The sequence below is a fragment of the Arctopsyche grandis genome, chromosome 12 (genome assembly GCF_051622035.1).
Source record: "Arctopsyche grandis isolate Sample6627 chromosome 12, ASM5162203v2, whole genome shotgun sequence".
Lineage (NCBI taxonomy): Eukaryota > Metazoa > Arthropoda > Insecta > Trichoptera > Hydropsychidae > Arctopsyche > Arctopsyche grandis.
In genome coordinates, this window is record NC_135366.1 from 25301148 (window position 1) to 25323850 (window position 22703).

Consider the following 22703-nt stretch of genomic DNA (forward strand, 5'->3'; position numbering starts at 1 on the left):
TTGTTATTAGTATTAAATTAACACTGTATTATTTTTTATTTGACATTTACAGAGTTAAGTGGGAATCTTGGAATGGACTCGGAAACATGTCTTCGGATAAAGCTATGGAAGCATACATCTATGAACTTCAAAAGGTTTTAATCATTGCATAATCACATCTACATACAAATTTCATATCATATTACAGTATTATAAATTCAAATTATTATTTCAGATTGTAGAAACGATGTCGTATACGGACAACGTGGCCAACTTCTTCGATACGATAGACGGCGATTTGCCGTCGATAACGAGAGAAGACCTGGAACTAGTGGCCGGCGATCTCCTAAAAAAATTCAAATCGTCATCATCATCTACGTCATGTGAGTAAAGCTAACATTCAATTTAAAACATCTTATATTGAAAACATTTAAAATATATTTGATTATAGCATCGAGAGACACGAGTCCGATGAGAACAGTTTCCCAACAGAACGGCCACTACGAATCTGAGGATGAATTCATCGACACAGTTGATGTGAGTTGCCTTTCAAGTGTCGCATTTACCGAATACAATACGATTGTAAATTCATTTCAGCTTTCGTTTCAGAGCGAAGAGTCTGGCGTGCCTGTCGTACACCAAAATGAGAATCATCTAATACCAAACGGCCACGCTAAAATGCCACTTTCCAACCAACCGGTTAAAACAACGACGCTAGACGTGTCAAATGATATCAGTAAGTTTATTGCGTTATATTAGCAAGTAAGAATCGTTTGCATATACATATATGGGTGTATTAACAAAAGCTGTCGCTTTGGAATGCAACCTGGTCGTTTCTATAGACGTATCTTATCAGTTCCTGAGTGCTTTCAATAGTATTTTCATCCCTTTCATGATTTGGCGCATCTTCTATGCTTTGTACATCAATGAGGATTATGTTAACCCTTTGAGTGCTGACGTCTTCTCTGTTGAAAGTCCGCCACGCTGAATATTTCGCCAGCATTTCCAACTAGAATTATTTAGAAAGCAGGTATAAAAATTGTAGCAAATCAAAACAAACCCTAGATAACTACCGCAGAGAATTTCGAGTTTTGTAAAAGTGTGTTTAGACTCTCTAATATATCTTGCAACAATATGAAATGAACAAAAGAGGTCTATTAATGAATGTATTTGTCCATATTCTTCATTGTTGTTAAAATGTCTAAATGCCAAGCCACAATCTAAAATACTCGGCAGTTAGGGATTTCCATCGAGAATTTCTGCTATGGTTGTAAATTCAGAAATTCCCGGTGTAAAGCAGTATTTATAAATATTGACACGGATTACACGACCCATGTTCAATGCTACCTGGAAAGGCTTAGTGGGTAGTATTCTTGTTTATTTTTTTATGTACTCAAAAAACAACGCCTATCGGCGTATTTCAGGCTCATAGACTTGTTGGCAAAACGCCGATCGGCGTTGGTCGGCATTCAAAGGGTTAATTAAATAAATAGATGGCGCTAAATGCTCTAAAGACTTGCCTAGAGGAAATATTGGTAGCAATCAGTATATATAAAGGTTTTTTTAATTTTGGTATTATGTATATTCGTACATTTTGCTGTGACATATGTACATATGTATGCCGAATCGAAACGACTATTATGTATATGTATATGATAGCAGTTTAAGAAACTTTCTTATTGTAAAAAAAACAAGGATCCATATGAAAAAACGATTCTTACTTTAAAATGAATTACTCGTAGCATTAATTTGTACGATGATATGTAGCTATATGAAAATGATCGTTTCAGATTTCCGCGTTCTAGAGGAATTGACGAGAACTGTTGGGCGTTTAGAAAAGGATATAACAATATTAAAAGAAAGAATGAATATGCTGGAAAAAAATAAATCCATAGAAAAAATGGTTTGTGTTTTTGCTTTTTTAGTTGTGTAAATGTACTCATTCAATGTATTATTTTTTATTGTTTTTTTTTTTTGTTCTTTTTAGAATCTAATGAAATTAAAACCGTCATGGTGGCCTTTGCGATCGATCACACCCGGATTCTTAGTCGTCCTCATCGTTTGGCCGATAGTTGCGAATCGCATAGTTGCGACGATGAGAAGAAAACGATCACTCTAACACCGCAACTTTATTTAAAAATTAACAGTGTAATGTAAAAAGTGATGTTTTTTTGTTTGTTATCATTGTTTAAGTGCATTATTTTATTTGTTTCTACATATTATAGAAAATAAATAAACATAAGCTATGTATAAACAATAACTATTAAAAATAAGTACACAAACGTGAATGTGGATAAAAATATTTTACTATGTAGTACACGATGTTCGATATATGTATGTAAACGTTTTAAAATCTGACGAGCCGTTTGATAACAGTTATAATTCCATATAAAATAGCGTCGTCAGATTTTTTCAAGTACAAAAAAAGCGTGTATAAAAATTTAAAACGCAATTTCTTTGGTGTTCTGCAAAAAAAAAGAACCATTCTGCAAATACTAACAATGAAAAACTTTATATTTTTTCCTTTTGGGGGGGGTATAAGGGTCAAGGCAATACGTATATGTGTGACTGTATCTTTTACATTTCATATTTATTTTATCTTTAACATTTGCTCAATGATTTTTGATTATTTTAATCATACTAAAATGTTTTATATATGTACAATATGTAGATGGGACACGTGTGATATATTAAAGTTAGTAAGTTTATTTGATATTCATTTTTTTATTATTATTATCATCATACCTATATTTGTATATTTGTTTTTAGCAACTAGTCAGTATAATTTTTATTTTATTGTTCTTGTTATGTGTATAAAATTGTTTAGGATTTATTCAGATGTATCAATAAATTAATTTATACAAACTCAATCTCCGTTTCATTGCAAACGATCAAATCCTTTGATTGTTTGTAATAATTTATTAAAAAAAAAAAAATGATATGTAAAAAAATACAATACGATGAAAATGTGTATATAATGATTGAATAGAAACTAATGTGTGTAACTGAAAAATACACTTGCACGCTTTTATTTATAATTAGTGTACGTTCTCACTTCATCGAGCTTCTCCTTTTCCTGATATTGGAATGACAACCGTGTTTTTTGAAGTAAAAGCTATTGTTTGAACTTAGTCCGCAAGTTGCACAATGATATATAGTTGTTTTTAATGGTCCGCTTTCACTGGGCGTTTTGTATTCGTACGATTTAAAGCCCGATTCGTATTCTGTAAATGAAATTAACATTAGAACTGACCGATGTTGTACAAATTTGACTGGATTTTTACATACCTTCATCTTGGGCTTCTAATTGAGCTTTTTTGATGTCGTGACATTTCAATAAATGTCTTTTTAACTAAAAAAAAACATAAATTTTTGTATTAAACAACTGAAGAAACTTGTAGACTGGTAGATAGAAAACTTTTTTTTAAGTAACTATTAAGTACATTTTTAAATAAAAATCTGAAAACTTCAAATATTGATATAATTTTTGGTCTAAAAAGCATTTTTTCTGTCTGCGAGATTTTTTTTGTACTGCAAATAAACGATTCAAAAAAAAATTTCAACATGAATGTGATAAAAACATATTTGGGGCTATTTTAATTTCTATAACAATTTAATTACTATCGTATCTTTTATCTTGGCATTTAATTTATCAATTGCACGCTTCAAAAGTTAATAATATCCATATAAATTGAGATTTATACTTTATGATGTGTGAATAAATTAATATTGTATTGCAAAATTTTGACCTTGAGACTTTTTCATCATTTAGTGTTTCATTCTGCCAAAAATTAGATCATTGATACAACTTTAATACATTATTTTCACAATAATGTCCAAAGAGTTGCGCTACAACTGGCAATTATATAAATTTATTTATTTAAAGTTTGGACCACTGTAGCATTACAAAACTTCCTAATGCGCCACAATGGTCGAAAATATAACAGGAGAAACAAAAAATATATTAATTATATACAGAAATAAAATACATATAAAAATAATAGAAGTAGTTACGAAACATATATAATAATAGTTAAATATAAAAAGAAATGTGGGAATATGTTGCATTTCACAGCCAGCACCAAAATATTAGAACCCGCCGTATATACAAAACATGCCTGTGAGGCCCAAATAGAAGACAAAAGATCATAATTTGTATATAAAATTATTATTTTGAATAAAAATACCAATAATTTTATTTTACTACCGCCATCTATGTTTAAAACTAAAAACTGGATAAACATCGGGCACTTTTCAGAAATTCAAATTTCAAACGCGTCTTACACGATATTTTTGCACCATCGTGATGGCGGATGATCCATTTACTTATATTGATGACCAAAATGAGCAATATGGCAAAGTATGAAAACGATCGGATAAGAGGCAAATTTTTTCCTGAATTGTAATCGTAAGTGAAACGTAAAGGAGGTATGTGATAAAAATTCCACTCATTCATCACATCCAATTATGAAAATAATGATGGGCACAGACTTCCAAACAAACAAGTTAAAGTAAGCTTTGATAATCTACACTCACTGAGGTGGAAAATATCACATTCGGGCTCAGCAGCAACGATTTCATTGAGAAGTCGGATAGCTCTTGGAATATTATTCAATTATTATTCAATCAACGGACATAGACTCACAAGGGTATCGGAAATTAGGGATTTGGGAGTCTTTTTAAACTCTGATCTATCCTTTAGTAAACATATTGACAATGTTGTAGCTCGAGCGTCGAAGGCCCTCGGGTTCGTCATCCGGTCCTCCAAATGCTTTACTTCTATAAAATCATACAAAATACTATATTGTGCATACGTAAGAAGTATTGTTGAGTTTGCATCCCAAGTTTGGAACCCAGAGTACTCTGGTGCAAGAGACAGATTGGAGCGCATTCAGAAGAGATTCTTGAGGTACATCAGTAGCCGTTTTGGATTAACCTATACTTCCTATGAAGATGCTTGTAGGTGTCAGCATCTACTTCCTCTTGTCAAAAGAAGGGAGATAGCTGACATCTCAACAATTTTGAACATCCTTAACGGCTCGATCGACTGTCCTCAATTATTGAGCAGACTATCATTGCGTGTACCAAATAGAATGACTAGATGTAATGAGCTCCTTTACATACCTAATACTTTTTCTAATTATGGAAGAAGCTCATTCATCTGGCATGCAAGCTCCACCGTCAACACACTAATTTTAACAATTTCTATGTTTGACTTATTTAATATTAATGCTATACAAGCTAGAGTAATTATTGCAAATTTGTTTTTTGATGATTAATTTTATTGAAAATTTACGATTGTGATTATGAATTTTTATTTTGATGTATTTATTGTCTTTTTGTTTTTTGTTATATATTATATTATTTTTATTATTTCATAATTTTTATCATATTATTATTCTTATTATTTTGATATTTTTATTATACTGTTATTTCTATTTTTTTTCTTTTTGTTTTCTTTAACTATCTTACTCTATTATCATTTTTGTTTCTTATTTTAAATGTTTGAGCTTTTCTTTTTTTTACCTATATGTGAAAATTATTAATGGTTTACTTAACATAATTATATTTTTTTACTATCAATCTATGTAACTTAATAAACTGTAAATTTTCCAAATAAATAAATAAAATAAAATATGAGCCGTCCAATGAAGAACTGTGCGGGCAGGAGGTACAACCATCAAATGATAATGTCTACCACGCACATAGTTATTAGGGACATAAAATTCCAACTATTCCAGCAATGTGTTAACACATAGAAGCTAGAGAACAAAACGAATCAACGAAGACTTTATTCGAAATTCAAGAGAGTAAAACCCAAGCGTGCAAAAGGAACGGAGTAGGGTAGAGATATATGTATGTAGATTATACCCATGCTCTATCCTATATAGGAGAAGAAGAAATGATTTTTGCACTTTCTCAATCACTAGAGAGTGATTTGCTTCATGCGGATTCCACACGCATTATATACTCAAGCTTGTTTCTCACAAGCGAGAAGACAAAAGGTTGGAGAATAATCTTTCATATTAAGCCAGCAGCATAGCTCGGTCGTTGAGCTTCTGCTTAGCGTCGAGAGGCGCCAGGTTCGATCCCAGGGCTGGGCCTCGAGTGAAAATGAATTCTTCAGAGTATGCTGTTGGTCAGACCTGGATTTGTGACTCCAGGTTGATCGTTTCCTATCAGAGTTTGCCAATTTTCTCTGATTTCATTGTTGAAATGGTTCCCGGAAAAAATTGACTAAAATCCATCCTATACAATATGTCACCTATAATTTGTGATTGATTAATGTGCAATAAATAAGTTTGTGTACAATTTGATAGATGTCTCATTGATTTGCGAGTTTTTCAGTGTCTCGTAATTCAGTGACTTATTTAACCCTTTCAGGAGTACGACCGTACGGGTACGGGAAAAGTAAAATGGCCCCGCCAGAGTATGGCCGTACCCGTACGGTTTGACACATTCAATCACTCAAAATACTCTACCTCTCTCATTGTTCGACATATTTGCATCTCGTTTTTTTTTCAAGTGTTGCTGAGGTTTCTCTTTCACTCTTGTGTATGTATATTTTTGTATTCGAATAAAGAAACCAAATTTAACGAGGCGTGAAAGCCAGTTAAATTTTTATGACTGAACATGATGACAATTTTTTTTCTAAAGTAATATTTTCCACATGTAAAAACTATAAAATATGTTCCGAACGAATAACATTGAAACGTCTGACTAAATTTAGTTCATTTGACCCTCATAAAAATAATTTAGCGTAAAATTATAGATTTATTTTCGAGAGAAATTGGTCCAGGATGCAAGGCAAAGCCACCGCCGGGCAATAAATCAATCATATAATCGAGCAAAATATGTCAATTTTAAAACTTCCCACAAAATAAGAGTGTTCGCTCGGATTTTTCAAGTCAGTTGATTCCGAAAAAAAAACTCACTCCTGAGACGTTTCTGGTGTTCAAATTAACTCACTACTCAAAAGGAAATGCTGCATTGTAATTGTAATTTGTAATTGGCCAGGAAGGCACATTGGCCTGTACCTGCAAGGCCTTCCTGGTATATATGTAAAAAATAAATAAATATCTCAAAACAAATCATAACAGACTTCGAACGATTACAATATTGATCTCACCAAGTTCCTGGATACTGTTGAATATTCACAGATGGGACATTGTCTCGTACGTAATTCTTGGCTAAAATTGAAATTCAAATTATTTTTCGTGATGGGTTTCGAAGGAGGCGGAGGTGTCAATTTGGCACGAAAGCGATTTCCATTCGCAGGATGACTTTCTGACTGTTTAAAAAAAAAGTAATATAAGTGTATTTTTTCAATAATGAATAGTATAATATAAAACAGAATCAATACTAACCTTATGTACGGTTAATTCTTTAATTGCATTACATTTAAAATCACATTGTTTACATGGATACAGGTACTGTCTGAAGTTTGGCGATCCAGCGAGCTCTTTCGATACGGGAACATTATATTGCGTTCTATAAATGACAATTAGTGTTTATATGTTGTATTGTTATAAAGTCAATATCATATATAAGTCAATATCGATCTCATACTCTGATTTTTCTTCAACGTTTTTCGCTTTGGATAGAATTTGTGGATCCGTTTTAAAAAATACCAACGGAACTGAATCTTTTTCGACAACTTGAACGTATTGATTATCTGTTAATCATAAACACCCATTTAATAAAATAAAAAAATGGTTGTGGCTATTTGCAGGTACTGTATCCGTGAATTATTGCCTATTTGCCGGTACTATATCTGCGAATTATTGGCTATTTGCAGGTATTATTGACTATTTGCAGGTATATATCTGCGACGGGCGCAAAGCCTTCTGCGCATGCGCGTGAACTATAATAATCCGATTATAATTTCTTACATTTAATGTATGTATGCTAGACTTGTTTAATCAATCGTTCATTATACACGAGGCAAATAAATTTCGCACGTTATTATAATAGATTTATGTATATCGTTTAGCTATTTCGCGGCTTGTACTTGTATGTAGGTATTATATAATTTTCTAACAACTAATAAAATAAACTAATTTGGATTATATTTTTTACTCTACGTCACTTTACGCGTTCGAACTAAATTTTAAGAGGTTTAAAACAAAATTTTAACAGTAAACACGCTGACAGTGACAGTTCACGCGCATGCGCAGAAGGCTTTGCGCCTGTCTCAGATATAGTACCTGCAAATAGCCACAACCAATAAAAATTCGACAGTTGACTTTATAAAATAATAATGAAACTTTACTTTCTACATTATCAGAAGCGTCTTCTTGATTTGTGGGTAAAATGCTTTCTTCACTGACCGGCTAAAATCATAAAACAAAATACATAAACATACGATTGCTATGAAAATTGATTATATAACTTAATTATGCACATTAGAAACGTTTTGTAGGATGTAATGAGTTTGTCCGTCGTTGACTTGTAGCATCATATCGTTGACGTCCGTTTCGCCCTCGTTTTCTATCACTTCTTCCGTCGTTCCATCGTCGTTGCACCTGAAACACATTTCAATCCACATTATACGAGATTCATATTCAAAGATGCATTCAAAGGCGCAAAAAACTAACCTGACGACTCTAAAGTTCATGAAATCGAATCCGACGAGTTGGTCTGCTTGAATAATAGACGATTTGTCCGCTTCCGATAAAACGCTCCCGTCGACGAGGCGCGTGGTCACCCTTCCGTGTTCATCGTTTACTATTTCGACGTAATGTTGCTATACAGAGGTGAATGCAATTAAAATAAACGGCAAGACATGCTGAAATGTAAAAAATTGGTCGAATCCAATCACCTCATGTTCCGTTTCGAGCCCCGATCCATCGTCTATATTATGTCTAATTTCATTTCTTGACTTAGTTTCATTCTCGATTAATTGGTGGACGAATATATTTTTATCTGATCGAAAAATGGAATTTTTATTAAATCGTATTTCTAAAAATATATACAGTAGAAAATTGATGCAAATGAAAAATATATTATTACCTTGTACGTTTTGGTGGGATGTAAAACTGTCTTTTTTTACATCTTGCGACATTTTTAACCCTGAAATAAAAGTCAGTAAAAATTTAAATACAGTCATCTAGTAGGTAGTGGAGAAATGAGGCTTCCTCTACAAAACTTAAGCCGTCCATCTAATACATCGTTGTATCTAATAAATTTAATCAACATCAAGAACTCACGTCATTATCATATTGAAAGGTAAATTAATATATAAAGGTAATTAAATTCATATTGAAAAAAATCAGGCGTGATAAATGTGCTAAAGAAATGTATTGTTGTAAATTAACTTATCGAAAGCAGAATGTAGAAATTTTGTAATAAATTCGATGTTACGATCGCAAACTGTGAAGAAATGAGTTTGACGTTTTCATTAATGCTTAAAATTAACCTATAATTCGAGTGAAATCGACTGACAGATGTGTATTATTTTGGTTGATGTTAATATTATTAGAATTGGGAAGCCGCGAGGTGAAGTGGGGGCCGAGAAAATACTAACTGGGGGCGGAGCGCCTTCGCAGGAGACTTCACATCAAATAAACGAAACTTTAACATCGACTGACAGACGACAGCAACTGGACATATATTTGTAGTTAATCCAACCTAACAACATAATACACGGCCTTATACTATAGTCAATATGTAATTTGTTTACATTTTAAATTTATATTTTACTGAATCAGTTGAATCCAAAATGATTTTATTTCTCGTATTTTTATTTGCAGACATCCATTCTTTCACAAAACAACGAATGAGATCGATTTAATCTTCATGTGTATCGAATTCAGTCCAAAATTTTTACGAATTTAGTCCATTTATTTATTTAATAAAATTGCTTTCTGATCAAAACCTTATCAAAGTTCGTACATAAAAATTAAAAATATAAATTTTCAGCTTAATACGTTCAGGGATGTGGTAAAAAATCCATGTGTTCACAATATTGCCGTCTATGGCTTTGCCGTCGGCGCCCCCTGAGCCTTTGCCTTCTAGGGCTTCTTCCTCGGCGCCCCCCTGAGCCTTTACCTTCTAGGGCTTCGCCCTCGGCGCCCCCTAAACCTTTTGCCTTCTAGGGCTTCACCCCCAGCGCCCTCCTGAGCATTTGCCTTCTAGGGTTTCGCTCTCAGCGCCCCCCTGAGCCTTTGCCCTTTAAAAAATAAATCGATCTATGAATCGAAAATGACAACTGCGTCCCCAGCACCCTTTGCGGCCCCTGCGGGGACTTTGAATCAATTGAATCGAAAAAAATCGAATCATTTGTTCGATGACGGCTGCGCCCCATGAGGCTGCACCCCATAAGACTGCGCCCCTCGTGGCACCCCCAGCGGGGTTCCATGGGACTGCGCCCCTTTGGGGGACTTTGAATCCATTGAATCGAAAAAGAAAAATTGAATCATTTGTTCAATTATCATATTAAAAATGATTATTCATAATGTTTCTTAGATCTATCCGTAACGCGATAGATTTAATAACTACAAGGATTTATTTAATGTATGATATTAGAAACTTTTACATACATATAATTGGTATTAGTTTGTCATCGGACTGATACCAAAATATTCAATACCCTGAAATTCATTTCATTGCATTCTTTCAATACAAACATTTTCATTGAACATCTGAATTATTGTTTTATTCTAAATCGGCTATTCAGTACGTAAGTAAGTATTTTTTTAAATGAAAACATACATATGTATGTACTTAAATGTTTCTTAAATCTGTCTGTAACGCGATAGATTTAATAACGATAAGGATTTCTTTAATACATACAAATGATCGGTATTAGTTTGTCTGTTTATGACTTTCCATCGCAAAGTCGACATTTAAATCAAACGTTATTCCGAATCAAAGCCAGTGATCTCATATACATATTTCACAACAATACTCGAGTCTTACGATGGCATAATCATCGCTCTTGTACAAACATGCAGAATTAATCTCTGGCAACGTCCCATTTGACTATTCCAGAAGAAAGAATTCATCGCTCCGAAGCTGAGAAACGAGTTTCTTTGTACATATAATTACTATTGTTGCGTACGAGGTGGGTGGAGGATCCAAGTAAAAGGCCAACAGTCGTTTCACAGCATTTATTGATGATTCAGGAGATACACGTATTGCCACTGCTCAGTCCAGAATGAATTATATCGCCTACGTACCGCCTTATAAAGGGTAGATCTCTCAGGACGCCTAATCTGTTTACCTGTTGTATAGTCCCGTATTCGGATATGTATTTCCCCGATATTGGGTCTCCCCGTACCGATTCTGAGAAATAACTAATATCGGTCATTGTTTAGCCTAAATGCACTTAGAGTCCAGATATAATCTTTGGAAGTAAGTGCATGCATTTAGTTAATCCGATAACAGATATCCGTTGGTCTAAGTACAATTCGCTCAATCCACGGCGTACGTAACATTGCCTCCCTCTTAGGTCAAATCGTCCCGATTGACCAACAAATCATAACTGATAAATCTACAGTAGTTACATTTATCTCCGATATCAGTCACAGTTACATTTACAATTACAGCCGTTATCTTTGCAGTTACAATGAAAACAATGACATTTAATTTCTACTACCGTTACATTAACGTTACCTTTACAATTTAAATTCTGTAACAGTTAGATTAACGTCATCTTTACAATGGAAACAAAAACATTTAAAATTTCGTTACGTTATAATTTACGTCATCTTTACGTCATCCAAAACTTCTCACGTGTTTGGTCCATGTTGCTCGTAACACCAAAGTCCAAATTTGCTATGGCAGCCCCGTATTCCTGTCATGTGGCCCAGCATCCTGCTGCAGACCAACGTTCAACCCAGAACGTGCTCCAAAGCCATGTCCCACAAGAATCGCTCCCATCCTCACAAAAGTGACTTGGTCCATGTCTCTCGTGTCACCATCGTCCAAATTTGCTACGGTGGCCCAGTGTTCCTATGTCATGTGGCCCAGCATCCTGCTGCAGACCAACGTTCAACCCAGAACGTGCTCCAAAGCCATGTCCCACAAGAATCGCCACCATCCTCACAAAAATGTCGGTTGACCCTGGAAAATGTGCACCCCTCAGTCTGCCACTCTGTTGGTGGTGCTTCTTTTCCGTTCCCTTGACCCTGGAAAATGTGCACACCTCAGTCTGCCACTCTGCTGGTTGTGTTTCTTTTCCGTTCCATTGACCTTGGTAAATGTGCACCCAACAGTCTGCCACTCTGTTGAATGTGCTTCTTTTCCGTTCCATTGACCCAACTGAAATCCATTTCTTTCTGATGTATTTTCCCGTTACATCTGCGAGATGATCTAAACACTGCTGCAACTGTCCATGTATTTTTTCAGGTACTCGTGTTTCCACTAGTTTCCAACTAGATTTTTTTTCGATGTTGACGTACATCAATTGTTCCGCTCTCTCTCGTTGAAGTCGCGATCTGGCGTTTCTTCGGTTTCAAATGCCCTCACGTGGTTGATTCAAGTCGCTCGTTTCCCCAACGTCCAAATTTGTTGCGGTGGCTCCGTCTTCCGGTCATGTGGCCCAGCATCCTGCTGCAGACCAACGTTCCACCCAGAACGTGCTTCCGTTGCCATTCCCTCTGAAGCGGTGCCTCTATCCTCCCAAAAGTGACTTGATTGACTCCGCCGACTGACCAACCAACATTTATCCAATCTGATAAATGTGCCTCTCTGCCGTTGCATGGTTCCGATTGAATTCCATTTCAATCCGTTTACTTTCCGACTCTTTGCGAGACGACACCTGTGACGTAACAGGTGGTTAACTAGTTTCCAATTAGACTCGACTAGTTTCCAATTAGATTTTTTTCCAGTTTGTTGACATCTGCCGTCAACAAACAGTTGAAGGGAATAGTGGCTTGTAATCGACATCTCTCAGTTGTAGTCGATCTCCGCTCCTCTTCTGACGACGATGCTTTCCCGTGGATCGTCGTCACCTACAGCCGCTAATTCTTGCTACTTGCGGCGTAAGTAGACTGGCGAACTGCACTCGCCCCGGTCGCCCTTTGGATGACTCTGCAATTGCCGGATGCTGCTCCTCGATGTTGCCCTTGACAGCGCCCCAAGTTGTCCTCTCCCGGCAGCACTTGTACGAAACCTCCCGTTTCGTAACCTCCTTCCGTCATCCCGATGAATTCTCGGCGGCCACCGCCGATAATGTCAAAGTCGGGTTGCAGTGATAACTGCAATTCGACAACCAAATATGTGATGACCGATTCTGTGTGTTGCAGTGAAAACTGCATTTTTTTATTTCGTGTCTCCATGGCTCGAACTCTCTCCTACAGCTCCCGAGGATGGCTTCGCTGTAGCTTCTCTTCCTTCGCTGGTGACTTTGTTCCACGGCCCATCTTGGATCCCACTTCTGACGACCAGTGTTGCGTACGAGGTGGATGGAGGATCCAAGTAAAAGGCCAACAGTCGTTTCACAGCATTTATTGATGATTCAGGAGATACACGTATTGCCACTGCTCAGTCCAGAATGAATTATATCGCCTACGTACCGCCTTATAAAGGGTAGATCTCTCAGGACGCCTAATCTGTTTACCTGTTGTATAGTCACGTATTCGGATATGTATTTCCCCGATATTGGGTCTCCCCGTACCGATTCTGAGAAATAACTAATATCGGTCATTGTTTAGCCTAAATGCACTTAGAGTCCAGATATAATCTTTGGAAGTAAGTGCATGCATTTAGTTAATCCGATAACTGATATCCGTTGGTCTAAGTACAATTCGCTCAATCCACGGCGTACGTAACACTATTGTAAGAAGTGAACAATAAATAAAGGATCCTCTTACTAATACAATCAGTGTTTTCATAGACCGAGATACTTTGATACACACCTTCCTGCGGTGAATTAGGTCGCGAACACAGCGCGGGATGCGGGATGCGGGATGTTGTACGTGGGATGTTTTTTTAGATAGTTTTAAACATATATAAAAAAAATGTGGCATACCTGGCACGTATACCACGAGCGTCCGGCCGGCCGGCGGAACGACCGGTACGCCCCGCCCCTTTAGACCTTTTTCGGTCAAATTCTATGGTTTTATTTATCCTTCCTTGACAGTGATCGATAACGGTTTTAAGAAATATAGAAGAACTTGTCGACGTACCACATACCACGCTGTGTGATTTCGCCCTTAAGATTAAACTGTGATTTGACATTCGAACTGTCAAAGTGAAATGAACGCAAAAGCGATTTCCAACCTTCTCTAGCGGCTAGAGAGCGTCAGATGAGCTGACTCTGATGAGTGATGAGTGATGAGATGCCCGCGAACTCCTGACGGCTACCACTAACGACTTTTGGCTCGAACACCTATAATGTATAATCACATCGATACTTAACACGTCGAATCTCCAACGACGGAAAGAACTCGTATCAACGTGCGAAGCTCATATGTCTAGTCGATAATAATAAAAAAATTCGTAAATAAAAAGTATTTGCGAATATTTTTTTTGTGTGACCAGTTATCATACGACCAATTTTTAATTTTTGGTTGTGACCAGTTTTAGGGTGTGACAAGTTTTCTCGTGACCAGTTTTAGTGTGACGGGTGATCACGTGTGACCGATCTAGAGCAACCTGTTGTCCTGTGACCGGTTCACATTTGACTAGTAATCACCGAACCCTCCTCATCGTCCCGTCGGTTGGTAGCGGTGCAAGTTTTTTCGCATGGCAACTCAACCGGAGAGTTTCCTACGCGGGAACGCACTGAGAGTGGCGCCGTCCACACACACGGTATCTACACACGATATTTACGATATTTTCCATAACCAGTTCCTAAATAGCAACTACGGGTTGCAATATGGGAACTGGATATGGAAAATATCGTGTGTAGTCAGTCTTTCGCTACCCGCCCTCCAAAGGACCCAGACGTGTCCAGCAATAGCTCTCCCGAGCCGTCCCCATCGCAGACGGGCCGAGAGCTCGTCATCTTAATTTTTTTTGTTGATACTAAGCGCGGGACGGTCGAGTATCAAACTCCCTTCCCTGAGCTCCAACCAGACGCAGAATAGAGCTCGGCTCCTGTCTCCTGTCTCCTGTCTCGTCCACGCAGCTTCCTACCCACGTGTGGGTTAACCTTTCCGTGGCAGCCACCGGCTCCGGAAAGTCCCTAGAAGCATCGGACGCTGCAATAAGGATCGTGTGACCTGACCGCCAGCTGCGCTCCATCTAGACGACGAGCAGCCAACCAGGAACCCTACGACAAATATGGTAATTGGACTATTCGTCACATTGAGGTGGTCACAAAGACAATTTTTGCCATGAAAATCGCGAATACACAATATTTGGCACTCAAGTTATCGTTAGTATGATGGACTTTTCGCCTGCCAGATGTTCCGTTATAGAGATTTTAGTGACTTTGTGACGAGTAATTTGTGACCAGTAATCACCGAACCGACAAATATACGAGATCCCAGTCAGTCACCGTTTTCCCTATAACGCATAACCTGGAAGGACGACACCGAGTTCGACGCCATCGCGCTCTCAACGTGGGAGTAAAAACGTTACGTTGCAACAAAAATTAATTCAAGCGGTTTTTTATTGTACTGGCAATACTGCTTTGGCGGCCATTTTTGAACTTACGTCAAAGCAGAAACTGACCCGGCGCTGCATTTATGCCAAAAATCCTGGCTACGGCCGTGCTCGTGTGCTTCTGCTGCCGAAGTGCAGTGCAGATGGAGTGCAGACTTTGCCTGTGCTCTGCCCCACCAGAGGCCTTCGTTTCCATCCTTGGCGATCCTCATCCACAGCAATTGGTGCAACGCATTTGGACCGGCTGTCAGCTGCGGGTCAGTTACTCTTGGCCCATTACTATTACTGATACCAATTTCATTAACCCTCAAAATCATCATTATCTTTGTCATTTGCAGGTTAGGAAAGGCGACCATCTGCCAGATATGATATGCCATTCGTGTGTCAACAATCTGGAATTGCTCGACAGCTTTCGAAGCGCCTGTCTCCGAAGTGACAAAACGTCGAGGATGGTTCTGAACAAGTCTTTAAAAATCAAGACAGAGGAAGTTTTGCTGGAGGATGTAATATGGGAAGACGAGTCAAATTGTGATATGCCAAAAAAAATTTCTAGTTCACCAAACAATGACGAGGTAATAGTAATGAATTTACATGCACTGATATCTAACAATTCTATAAAATTAAAGTCTTATAGTTTTTATAGTAAATTAAGTAACGGTTTGCTTATTTTGTAGACACACGAAAGAGAAATCACTTTGGATGATAACAGACCAGAAATGAAGAATAATAGTGAAGAAGTGACACATACAACGTCCCATGCTCAAAAAAATCTGTATGAATGTGACATTTGTTCAAAGTCATTCGTTCGAAAGTTTTGTCTTGTAAGACATATAAGCTGCCACTTTATAAAAAAACTTTTTGAATGTGATATTTGCTTAAAGTCATTCAAAACAAATAATGAACTCAATACACACAAGCATACTCATGTTGGATTAAAGCCACACAAGTGTGATATTTGTTCAAGATCTTTTACTCGGAAGGAAAACCTCATTTCACATATGAATATTCATAGTGGAACAAAGCCACACAAGTGTGATGCTTGTTCAAGATCTTTTACTCGGAAGATTTACCTCGTTTCACATATGTATACTCATAGTGGATTAAAGCCATACAAATGTGATATTTGTTCACGAGTTTATTCTCAGAAGTTTAAACTCCGTATTCATATGAATACTCATAGTGGTTTAAAGCCACACAAATGTAATATTTGTTCAAGATCTTTTACTCTGAAGGGAACCCTTGTTTCACATTTGAGTATCCACTCTGAGGAAAATAAGTTCAAATGTGATATTTGTTTAAAATCTTTCAAAACAAAATATATGTTTAACAAGCATATGAATATTCATAGTGGGTTAAAGCCACATAAATGTGATATTTGTTCACGATTTTGGTCACAGAAGTCGGATCTCAATAGACATATGAATACTCATATTGGATTAAAGCCACACGAGTGTGATGTTTGTTCAAGATCTTTTACTTGGAAGGAAAACCTCGTTTCACACATGAGTATCCACTCTGAGGAAAAAAAGTTCAAATGTAATATTTGTTTAAAATCTTTCAAAACAAAGAAAATCCTTAATAAGCATATGAATATTCATAGTGGGGTAAAGCCATACAAATGTGATATTTGTTCACGATTTTGGTCACAGAAGTCTGATCTCAATAGACATATGAATACTCATATTGGATTAAAGCCACACAAGTGTGATATTTGTTCAAGATCTTTTACTGAGAAGGGAACCCTTGTTAAACATTTGAGTATCATCCACTCTGATATAAAAGAGTTCAAATGTAATATTTGTTTAAAATTTTTCAGAACAAAGTATTCCCTTATTATGCATATGAATATTCATAGTGGGTTAAAGCCATAAAATTGTAATGTTTGTTCACGATCTTATTCTCAGATGTCTGAACTCAAACGTGATACTTGCTTAAAATGATATAAATTAAAATGATTTGCTTAAGCTGGTCCAGTTCAAATCACAATGGATAAATATCCTGATGATAAAAGAAATAGATGTCGTTTATAATACTCGTATTACAAACTTTCGAATGGTGAAATTTTTTGCCATCATTGGTTAGTTTACTCTGTTACTAAAGATTCCGTATTTTGTTTTTGTTGCCACTTTTTGATAAAAAATCTAATTCTAAATTTGTCTCCGAGGGATTAGATAATTGGAAACATTTACAATAGAAAACTTTCGAATTATGAAACTTTTTGCCATCATTGGTTAGTTTACTCTGTTACTAAAGATTCCGTATTTTGTTTTTGTTGCCGACTTTATTTATTTATTTATTTATATATGATTTTAGCTATTAGCTAATTTACAAAAAAAAATACATCTCAATAACTTACATCTAAAATTCTGTATTTGACTTATATGTACTGTCCCTCACAGAGGTGTCTCCTTGCTCCTCGCAAGAATGCATCCATGGTCTTAGAAAACCTGATGCACTTAGGGAGGGCGTTATACATTAGTACACCCAATTAGTACATTTTTTTATAATATATTCAGCATGTACTTTAAAATTCAGTCTTGAATCTATGTAAATACCCAAATATTTAATATTATCGACAATCTTTATTACTTTGTCATCCATTTTCACTTCACCTACGCCAGTTTTATTATTTATCCATATCATTCTTGTTTTATTAATATTAATTTTTAATTTATTTATATTGTTCAATTCCACATTCACCCGGCAGATTTTATATTTATATACAACCAACTTAATATAACCAATGCGGTGCAAACGATCGACAAGCGCCAGACAGACTGAACCACAGATTAACGACATGTGTACCTTATGCGTGGGCACTGCTCGCATTTACACTAACTAAGCGAAATCTACCCGAGGTCACGACATAACTACCTTGTATACGTTCTGTGCTTCTGATACTTTGGTTTGAATTTTGCCATCCAGTTAATCTGTGGTTCAGTCTGTCTGGTGCTAGTCGATCGTTTGCACCAAACCAATAATAACTTGTGATTAAACTAGCAGCTTGTTACTGTAACTACTAATTTGAATTATAATTCGAGACTTGTATCGTGAATCTCAAAACATGTCAGCAAAGATGTCGTAAATACAAACTGCTTTGGGAAATGTAATATAAGCATATCAAAATTATGTTTTTAATTATTATTATCTCCTACTCGTCCCCGAAACAAAATATTTCCTTTTAGAAAAGTCAAAAATGCTCTGACCACACGGTTTTTTCCACACCCTTGAACGTATCAAGCTTATTATTTTTTTTTTTTCTTATTCTATTCTATTTGAATTCTTTATGTACTAACTTGAAGTTGATAAAGTTTTGGTCAGAACGAGATTTTATTAAATAACTAAAACTTTTTTGGACCGAACTCGTCACATATGAAGATTAAATGCATCTCATTCGTTGTTCTGTGAGAGATAGGACGGCCGAAAATAAAAATACGGGATATAAAATCAGTTTGGATTGAACCGATTCAATAAAATATCAATTAAAAACCTTTCATTGCGATTATTTTATTGGCCACTAAGCTATCCAAAGGTAACATAAGACATAAACGTAGCATTCATAGATCCATTTAAATTTTAAATTTTATTTATCATTGAATTCATACTATTTTGTAAGAATAGAGGGGCCCTTACGAATAAATAATTGTTGTCAATTTTACGAGATACGTCTCTATAAATACGCTACATCGCACGGAATACAATCGGATCAATTTACTTATAAAAATGAATCCCATGTTGTTTATTGTGTTTTTGAATGTATTGTGCAATTTTTACCGATGCTTGCCCATCTTGCGAGTAATATAAACAAACAGAGAAGTTTTTATCGGACATACGTCGAGCACCAAGCGTCAAATACGACTGGTGCTAAAATTATTTAGATCTGTCCGTGGACAGAATGTCACTTGACAACAAAAGAACACCTAAAGCCACTTCTATTCATATTACATTTCTCTGGTGTCAACACTAACCAGCAGCGTGGACTAGTGGTTAGCATATTATGATCTCGAGCAGAGTGGTCACGCTTCGATTCCGACTAGTAGTCGCTGGCCAGGCCTTGATCTGTGATTAAAAGTGGATTCCTATCAGAGCTTGCCAATTTTTATGATTTTCATTGAAACGGTTCCTGTAAATTGGTATCTCCTTTCCTATCTGTCCCGCAATTCTCAAGTTATTCAGCGTCGTGAGGTTCGCCAATTTAAGGGCACTGTCGCCAAGTGCGCCGGTAAGAAAAAACATGATATGAATGGAAAGGTAAACGGACTGCTAGTCATATGTCATATGTCATATGTCATAGTCAGTCACAAGACAATCGGTCGCCCTAGATCGGTCACCCGTGATCATCCGTCACACTAAAACTGGTCACGAGAAAACTAGTCACACCCGAAAATTGGTTACTAAAAAAATGGTCACACCCAAAAATTCGATCAATTTTTAATGTTTGGGTGTGAGTAGTTTTTTCGTGACCAGTTTTAGTGTGACGGGTGATCACGTGTGACCGATCTAGAGCGACCGGTTGTCCTGTGACCGGTTCACATTTGACTAGTAGTCACCGAACCGAATGGAAAAATTACTTAGAGCGGTTTTTTATTCTACTGGCAATACTACCTTTGCGGTAATTATTGATCGTCCATCAAAACATATACTGACCCGGCGCTGTATTTACATATACCAAAAATCCTGGGCACGGCCGTGATCGATACGTTTGTGTTTCTGCTGTCGAAGTAGTGATGAAGTGCAGACTTTGCCTGTGCTCTGCCCCACCAGAGGCCTTCGTCTCCATCCATGGCGATCCTCATCCACAGCAATTGGTGCAACGCATTTGGACCGGCTGTCAGCTGCGGGTCGCTTACTCTTGGCCCATTACTATTACTGATACCAATTTCATTAACTCTCGAAGTCATCATTATCTTTGTCATTTGCAGGTAAGGAAAGGCGATCATCTGCCAGATATGATATGCCATTCGTGTGTCAACAATCAGGAATTGCTCGACAGCTTTCGAAGCGCTTGTCTCCAGAGTGACGAAAAGTCGAGGATGGTTCTAAACAAGTCTTTAAAAATCAAGACAGAGGAAGTTTTGCTGGAGGATATAATATGGGAAGACGAGCCGGACGGTGATTTGCTAACAAACATTTCTAGTTCACCAAACAATGACGAGGTAATAGTAATGAATTTCCCTGTAACGATATCTAACAATTCTATAAAATTAAAGTCTTATAGTTTTTAAAGTAAATTAAGTAACGTTTTGCTTATTTTGTAGATACACGAAGTAAAAATTACTTCAGATGATAACAGACCAGAAATGAAGAATAATAGTAACGAAACAAATTATGTCAAGTCATTCAAAACAAATTATGAACTCAATACACACAAGCATGCTCATAGTGGGGTAAAGCCACACAGATGTGATATTTGTTCAAGATATTTTACTCGGAAGTCTTCCTTCGTTAAACATATGAATATTCATAGTGGATTAAAGCCACACAAATGCGAAATTTGTTCTAAATCATTTGTTCAGAAATATTACCTTGTAAGAAGTTTGAGTATCCACTCTGAGGAAAATGAGTTCAACTGTGATATTCGTTTAAAATTTTTCAAAACAAAGAATTTTTTTATTGAGCTCATGAATATTCATAATGGGTTAAAGCCACACAAATTTAATATTTGTGTGGCTTTACCAAATTATAAAGTAAAAGTAAAGTAAAATTAATTAATAACTATAATAATAAACATGAAAATCATTATGTATTTGTAGAAATTAATGTTCGTCTATGCGTTTCGATATCATTCAACCGATTGCGATGAAACTTACATGAGTTATTGTATGCATGCCCGCGACGGTTCCTGTAAAAAAATCGCCCAAAAACGGGAACGCGATAACAGGAATTAGTGGCATTGCGACAACAACGCATGCCGGGTTCAACTAGTATAATATAAAAAATACTTTATCAAGAAGGTTTTTGCTGCTGTTTATTTGATGCCAAATATTTTATATCTGCCTCATGTATTAAAATACTTTGTTTCAAATTTAAAATCTGGCTATATTCGGATTTAGACATATGTTTCACTGTTCTCTGATTGTTTGATTTCACCCGGCAGATTTTATATTTATATACAACCAACTTAATATAGCCAATGCGGTGCAAACGATCGACAAGCGCCAGACAGACTGAACCACAGATTGACGACATGTGTACCTTATGCGTGGGCACTGCTCGCATTTACACTAAGCGAAATCTACCCGAAGTCACGATATAGCTACCTGTATACGTTCTGTGCTTCTGATACTTTGGTTTGAATTTTGCCATCCAGTTAATCTGTGGTGCAGTCTGTCTGGCGCTTGTCGATCGTTTGCACCAAACCCATAATAACTTGTGATTAAACTAGCAGCTTGTTACTGTAACTACTAATTTGAATTATAATTCGAGACTTGTATCGTGAATCTCAAAACATGTCAGCAAAGATGTTGTAAATACAAACTGCTTTGGGAAATGTAACATAAGCATTTCAAAATTATGTTTTTAATTATTATTATCTCCTACTCGTCCCCGTAACAAAATATTTCCTTTTAGAAAAGTCAAAAATGCTGTGACCACACACACGGTTTTTTCCACACCCTTGAACGTATCAAACTGAAAATTTATTATTTTTATTCTATTCTATTTCAATTCTTTATGTACTAACTTGGAAGTTGATAAGGTTTTGGTCAGAACGCGATTTTATTAAATAACTAGCTGTATTACCCGGCTTCGCTCAGTGTTTATAATATAAACCGCTTAAACATGACTAAGCTAATTTAATAAAAAAATAAAAAAAAAATTTAAAAATTTAAAAAAAAAATAAAAAAAAAATTAAAAAAAATAAAAAAAAATCAAAAAAAAATAAAAAAAAATCAAAAAAAAAATTTAAAAAAATCAAAAAAAAAAATCAAATTTTTTTTTTTGCCTTCTAGGGCTTCGCCCTCGGCACCCCCCTGAGCCTTTGCCTTCTAGGGCTTCGCCCCTCCACGCCCCATGAGCAATTGCCGTTTAGGGCTTCGCCCCCATGATCAGTTGCCTTTTAGGGCTTCGCCCCTCCGCGCCCCCATGATTCAAAGCCGTCTAGGGCTTCGCCCCCCTTAGTTAATGCCTTTTAGGGCTTCGCCCCCCGCGCCCCCAAGATTAATTGCCGT

General features: G+C 36.4%; 3 protein-coding genes across 7 annotated transcripts in view; 2 read left to right on the top strand and 1 right to left on the bottom strand.

Moving 5' to 3' along the window:
* The window catches only part of LOC143919646 (uncharacterized), a 31923-nt gene extending 29021 nt beyond the window's left edge, over positions 1-2902 (top strand). Inside the window, exons 3-8 of one of the 2 annotated variants that reach the window (XM_077442066.1) lie at positions 53-134; positions 215-362; positions 431-516; positions 589-715; positions 1770-1882; positions 1967-2847. In XM_077442066.1, the coding sequence (XP_077298192.1) occupies positions 53-134; positions 215-362; positions 431-516; positions 589-715; positions 1770-1882; positions 1967-2098 (688 nt within the window). In that variant the 3' untranslated portion in view covers positions 2099-2847. Of the gene's footprint in view, positions 1-52; positions 135-214; positions 363-430; positions 517-576; positions 716-1769; positions 1883-1966 lie in introns of both variants that reach the window. The other variant, XM_077442065.1, reaches the window with a different exon arrangement.
* LOC143919644 (uncharacterized) lies at positions 121-9637 on the bottom strand. Of its 4 annotated transcripts, none has more exons than XM_077442059.1 (13): positions 9506-9619; positions 8992-9051; positions 8801-8904; positions 8577-8725; positions 8384-8504; positions 8252-8312; positions 7549-7654; positions 7347-7470; positions 7109-7270; positions 3268-3331; positions 3035-3203; positions 806-988; positions 121-325 (listed from the first exon to the last, which is right to left on the bottom strand). In XM_077442059.1, the coding sequence occupies exons 2-12, from the start codon at positions 9041-9043 to the stop codon at positions 913-915; spliced, it is 1188 nt and encodes a 395-aa protein (XP_077298185.1). In that variant the 5' UTR covers positions 9044-9051; positions 9506-9619; the 3' UTR covers positions 121-325; positions 806-912. The 4 variants fall into 4 exon arrangements, with proteins under 4 accessions (XP_077298185.1, XP_077298186.1, XP_077298187.1 ...); XM_077442060.1 differs by having other exon boundaries at positions 123-325; positions 8393-8504; positions 9506-9617; XM_077442061.1 differs by lacking the exons at positions 121-325; positions 806-988 and having other exon boundaries at positions 2715-3203; positions 9506-9637.
* A 10506-nt stretch (positions 9638-20143) lies between these two features.
* On the top strand, positions 20144-22041 carry LOC143920153 (uncharacterized). Its single transcript, XM_077442871.1, has 3 exons — positions 20144-20375; positions 20457-20690; positions 20793-22041. The coding sequence occupies exons 1-3, from the start codon at positions 20262-20264 to the stop codon at positions 21234-21236; spliced, it is 792 nt and encodes a 263-aa protein (XP_077298997.1). The 5' UTR covers positions 20144-20261; the 3' UTR covers positions 21237-22041.
* The last annotated feature ends 662 nt before the right edge of the window (positions 22042-22703 follow it).

Coding starts and splice junctions, on each gene's coding strand:
- LOC143919644 (XM_077442059.1), bottom strand. CDS start 9,043: ATGTCGCAAGATGTAAAAAAAGACAGTTTTACATCCCACCAAAACGTA. Junction 8,905..8,991: donor ATCCCACCAAAACGTACAAG/GTAATAATATAT, acceptor TTTTTCGATCAG/ATAAAAATATATTCGTCCAC. Junction 7,655..8,251: donor CGCTTCTGATAATGTAGAAA/GTAAAGTTTCAT, acceptor TATGATTAACAG/ATAATCAATACGTTCAAGTT.
- LOC143920153 (XM_077442871.1), top strand. CDS start 20,262: ATGAAGTGCAGACTTTGCCTGTGCTCTGCCCCACCAGAGGCCTTCGTC. Junction 20,376..20,456: donor GGACCGGCTGTCAGCTGCGG/GTCGCTTACTCT, acceptor TGTCATTTGCAG/GTAAGGAAAGGCGATCATCT. Junction 20,691..20,792: donor GTTCACCAAACAATGACGAG/GTAATAGTAATG, acceptor CTTATTTTGTAG/ATACACGAAGTAAAAATTAC.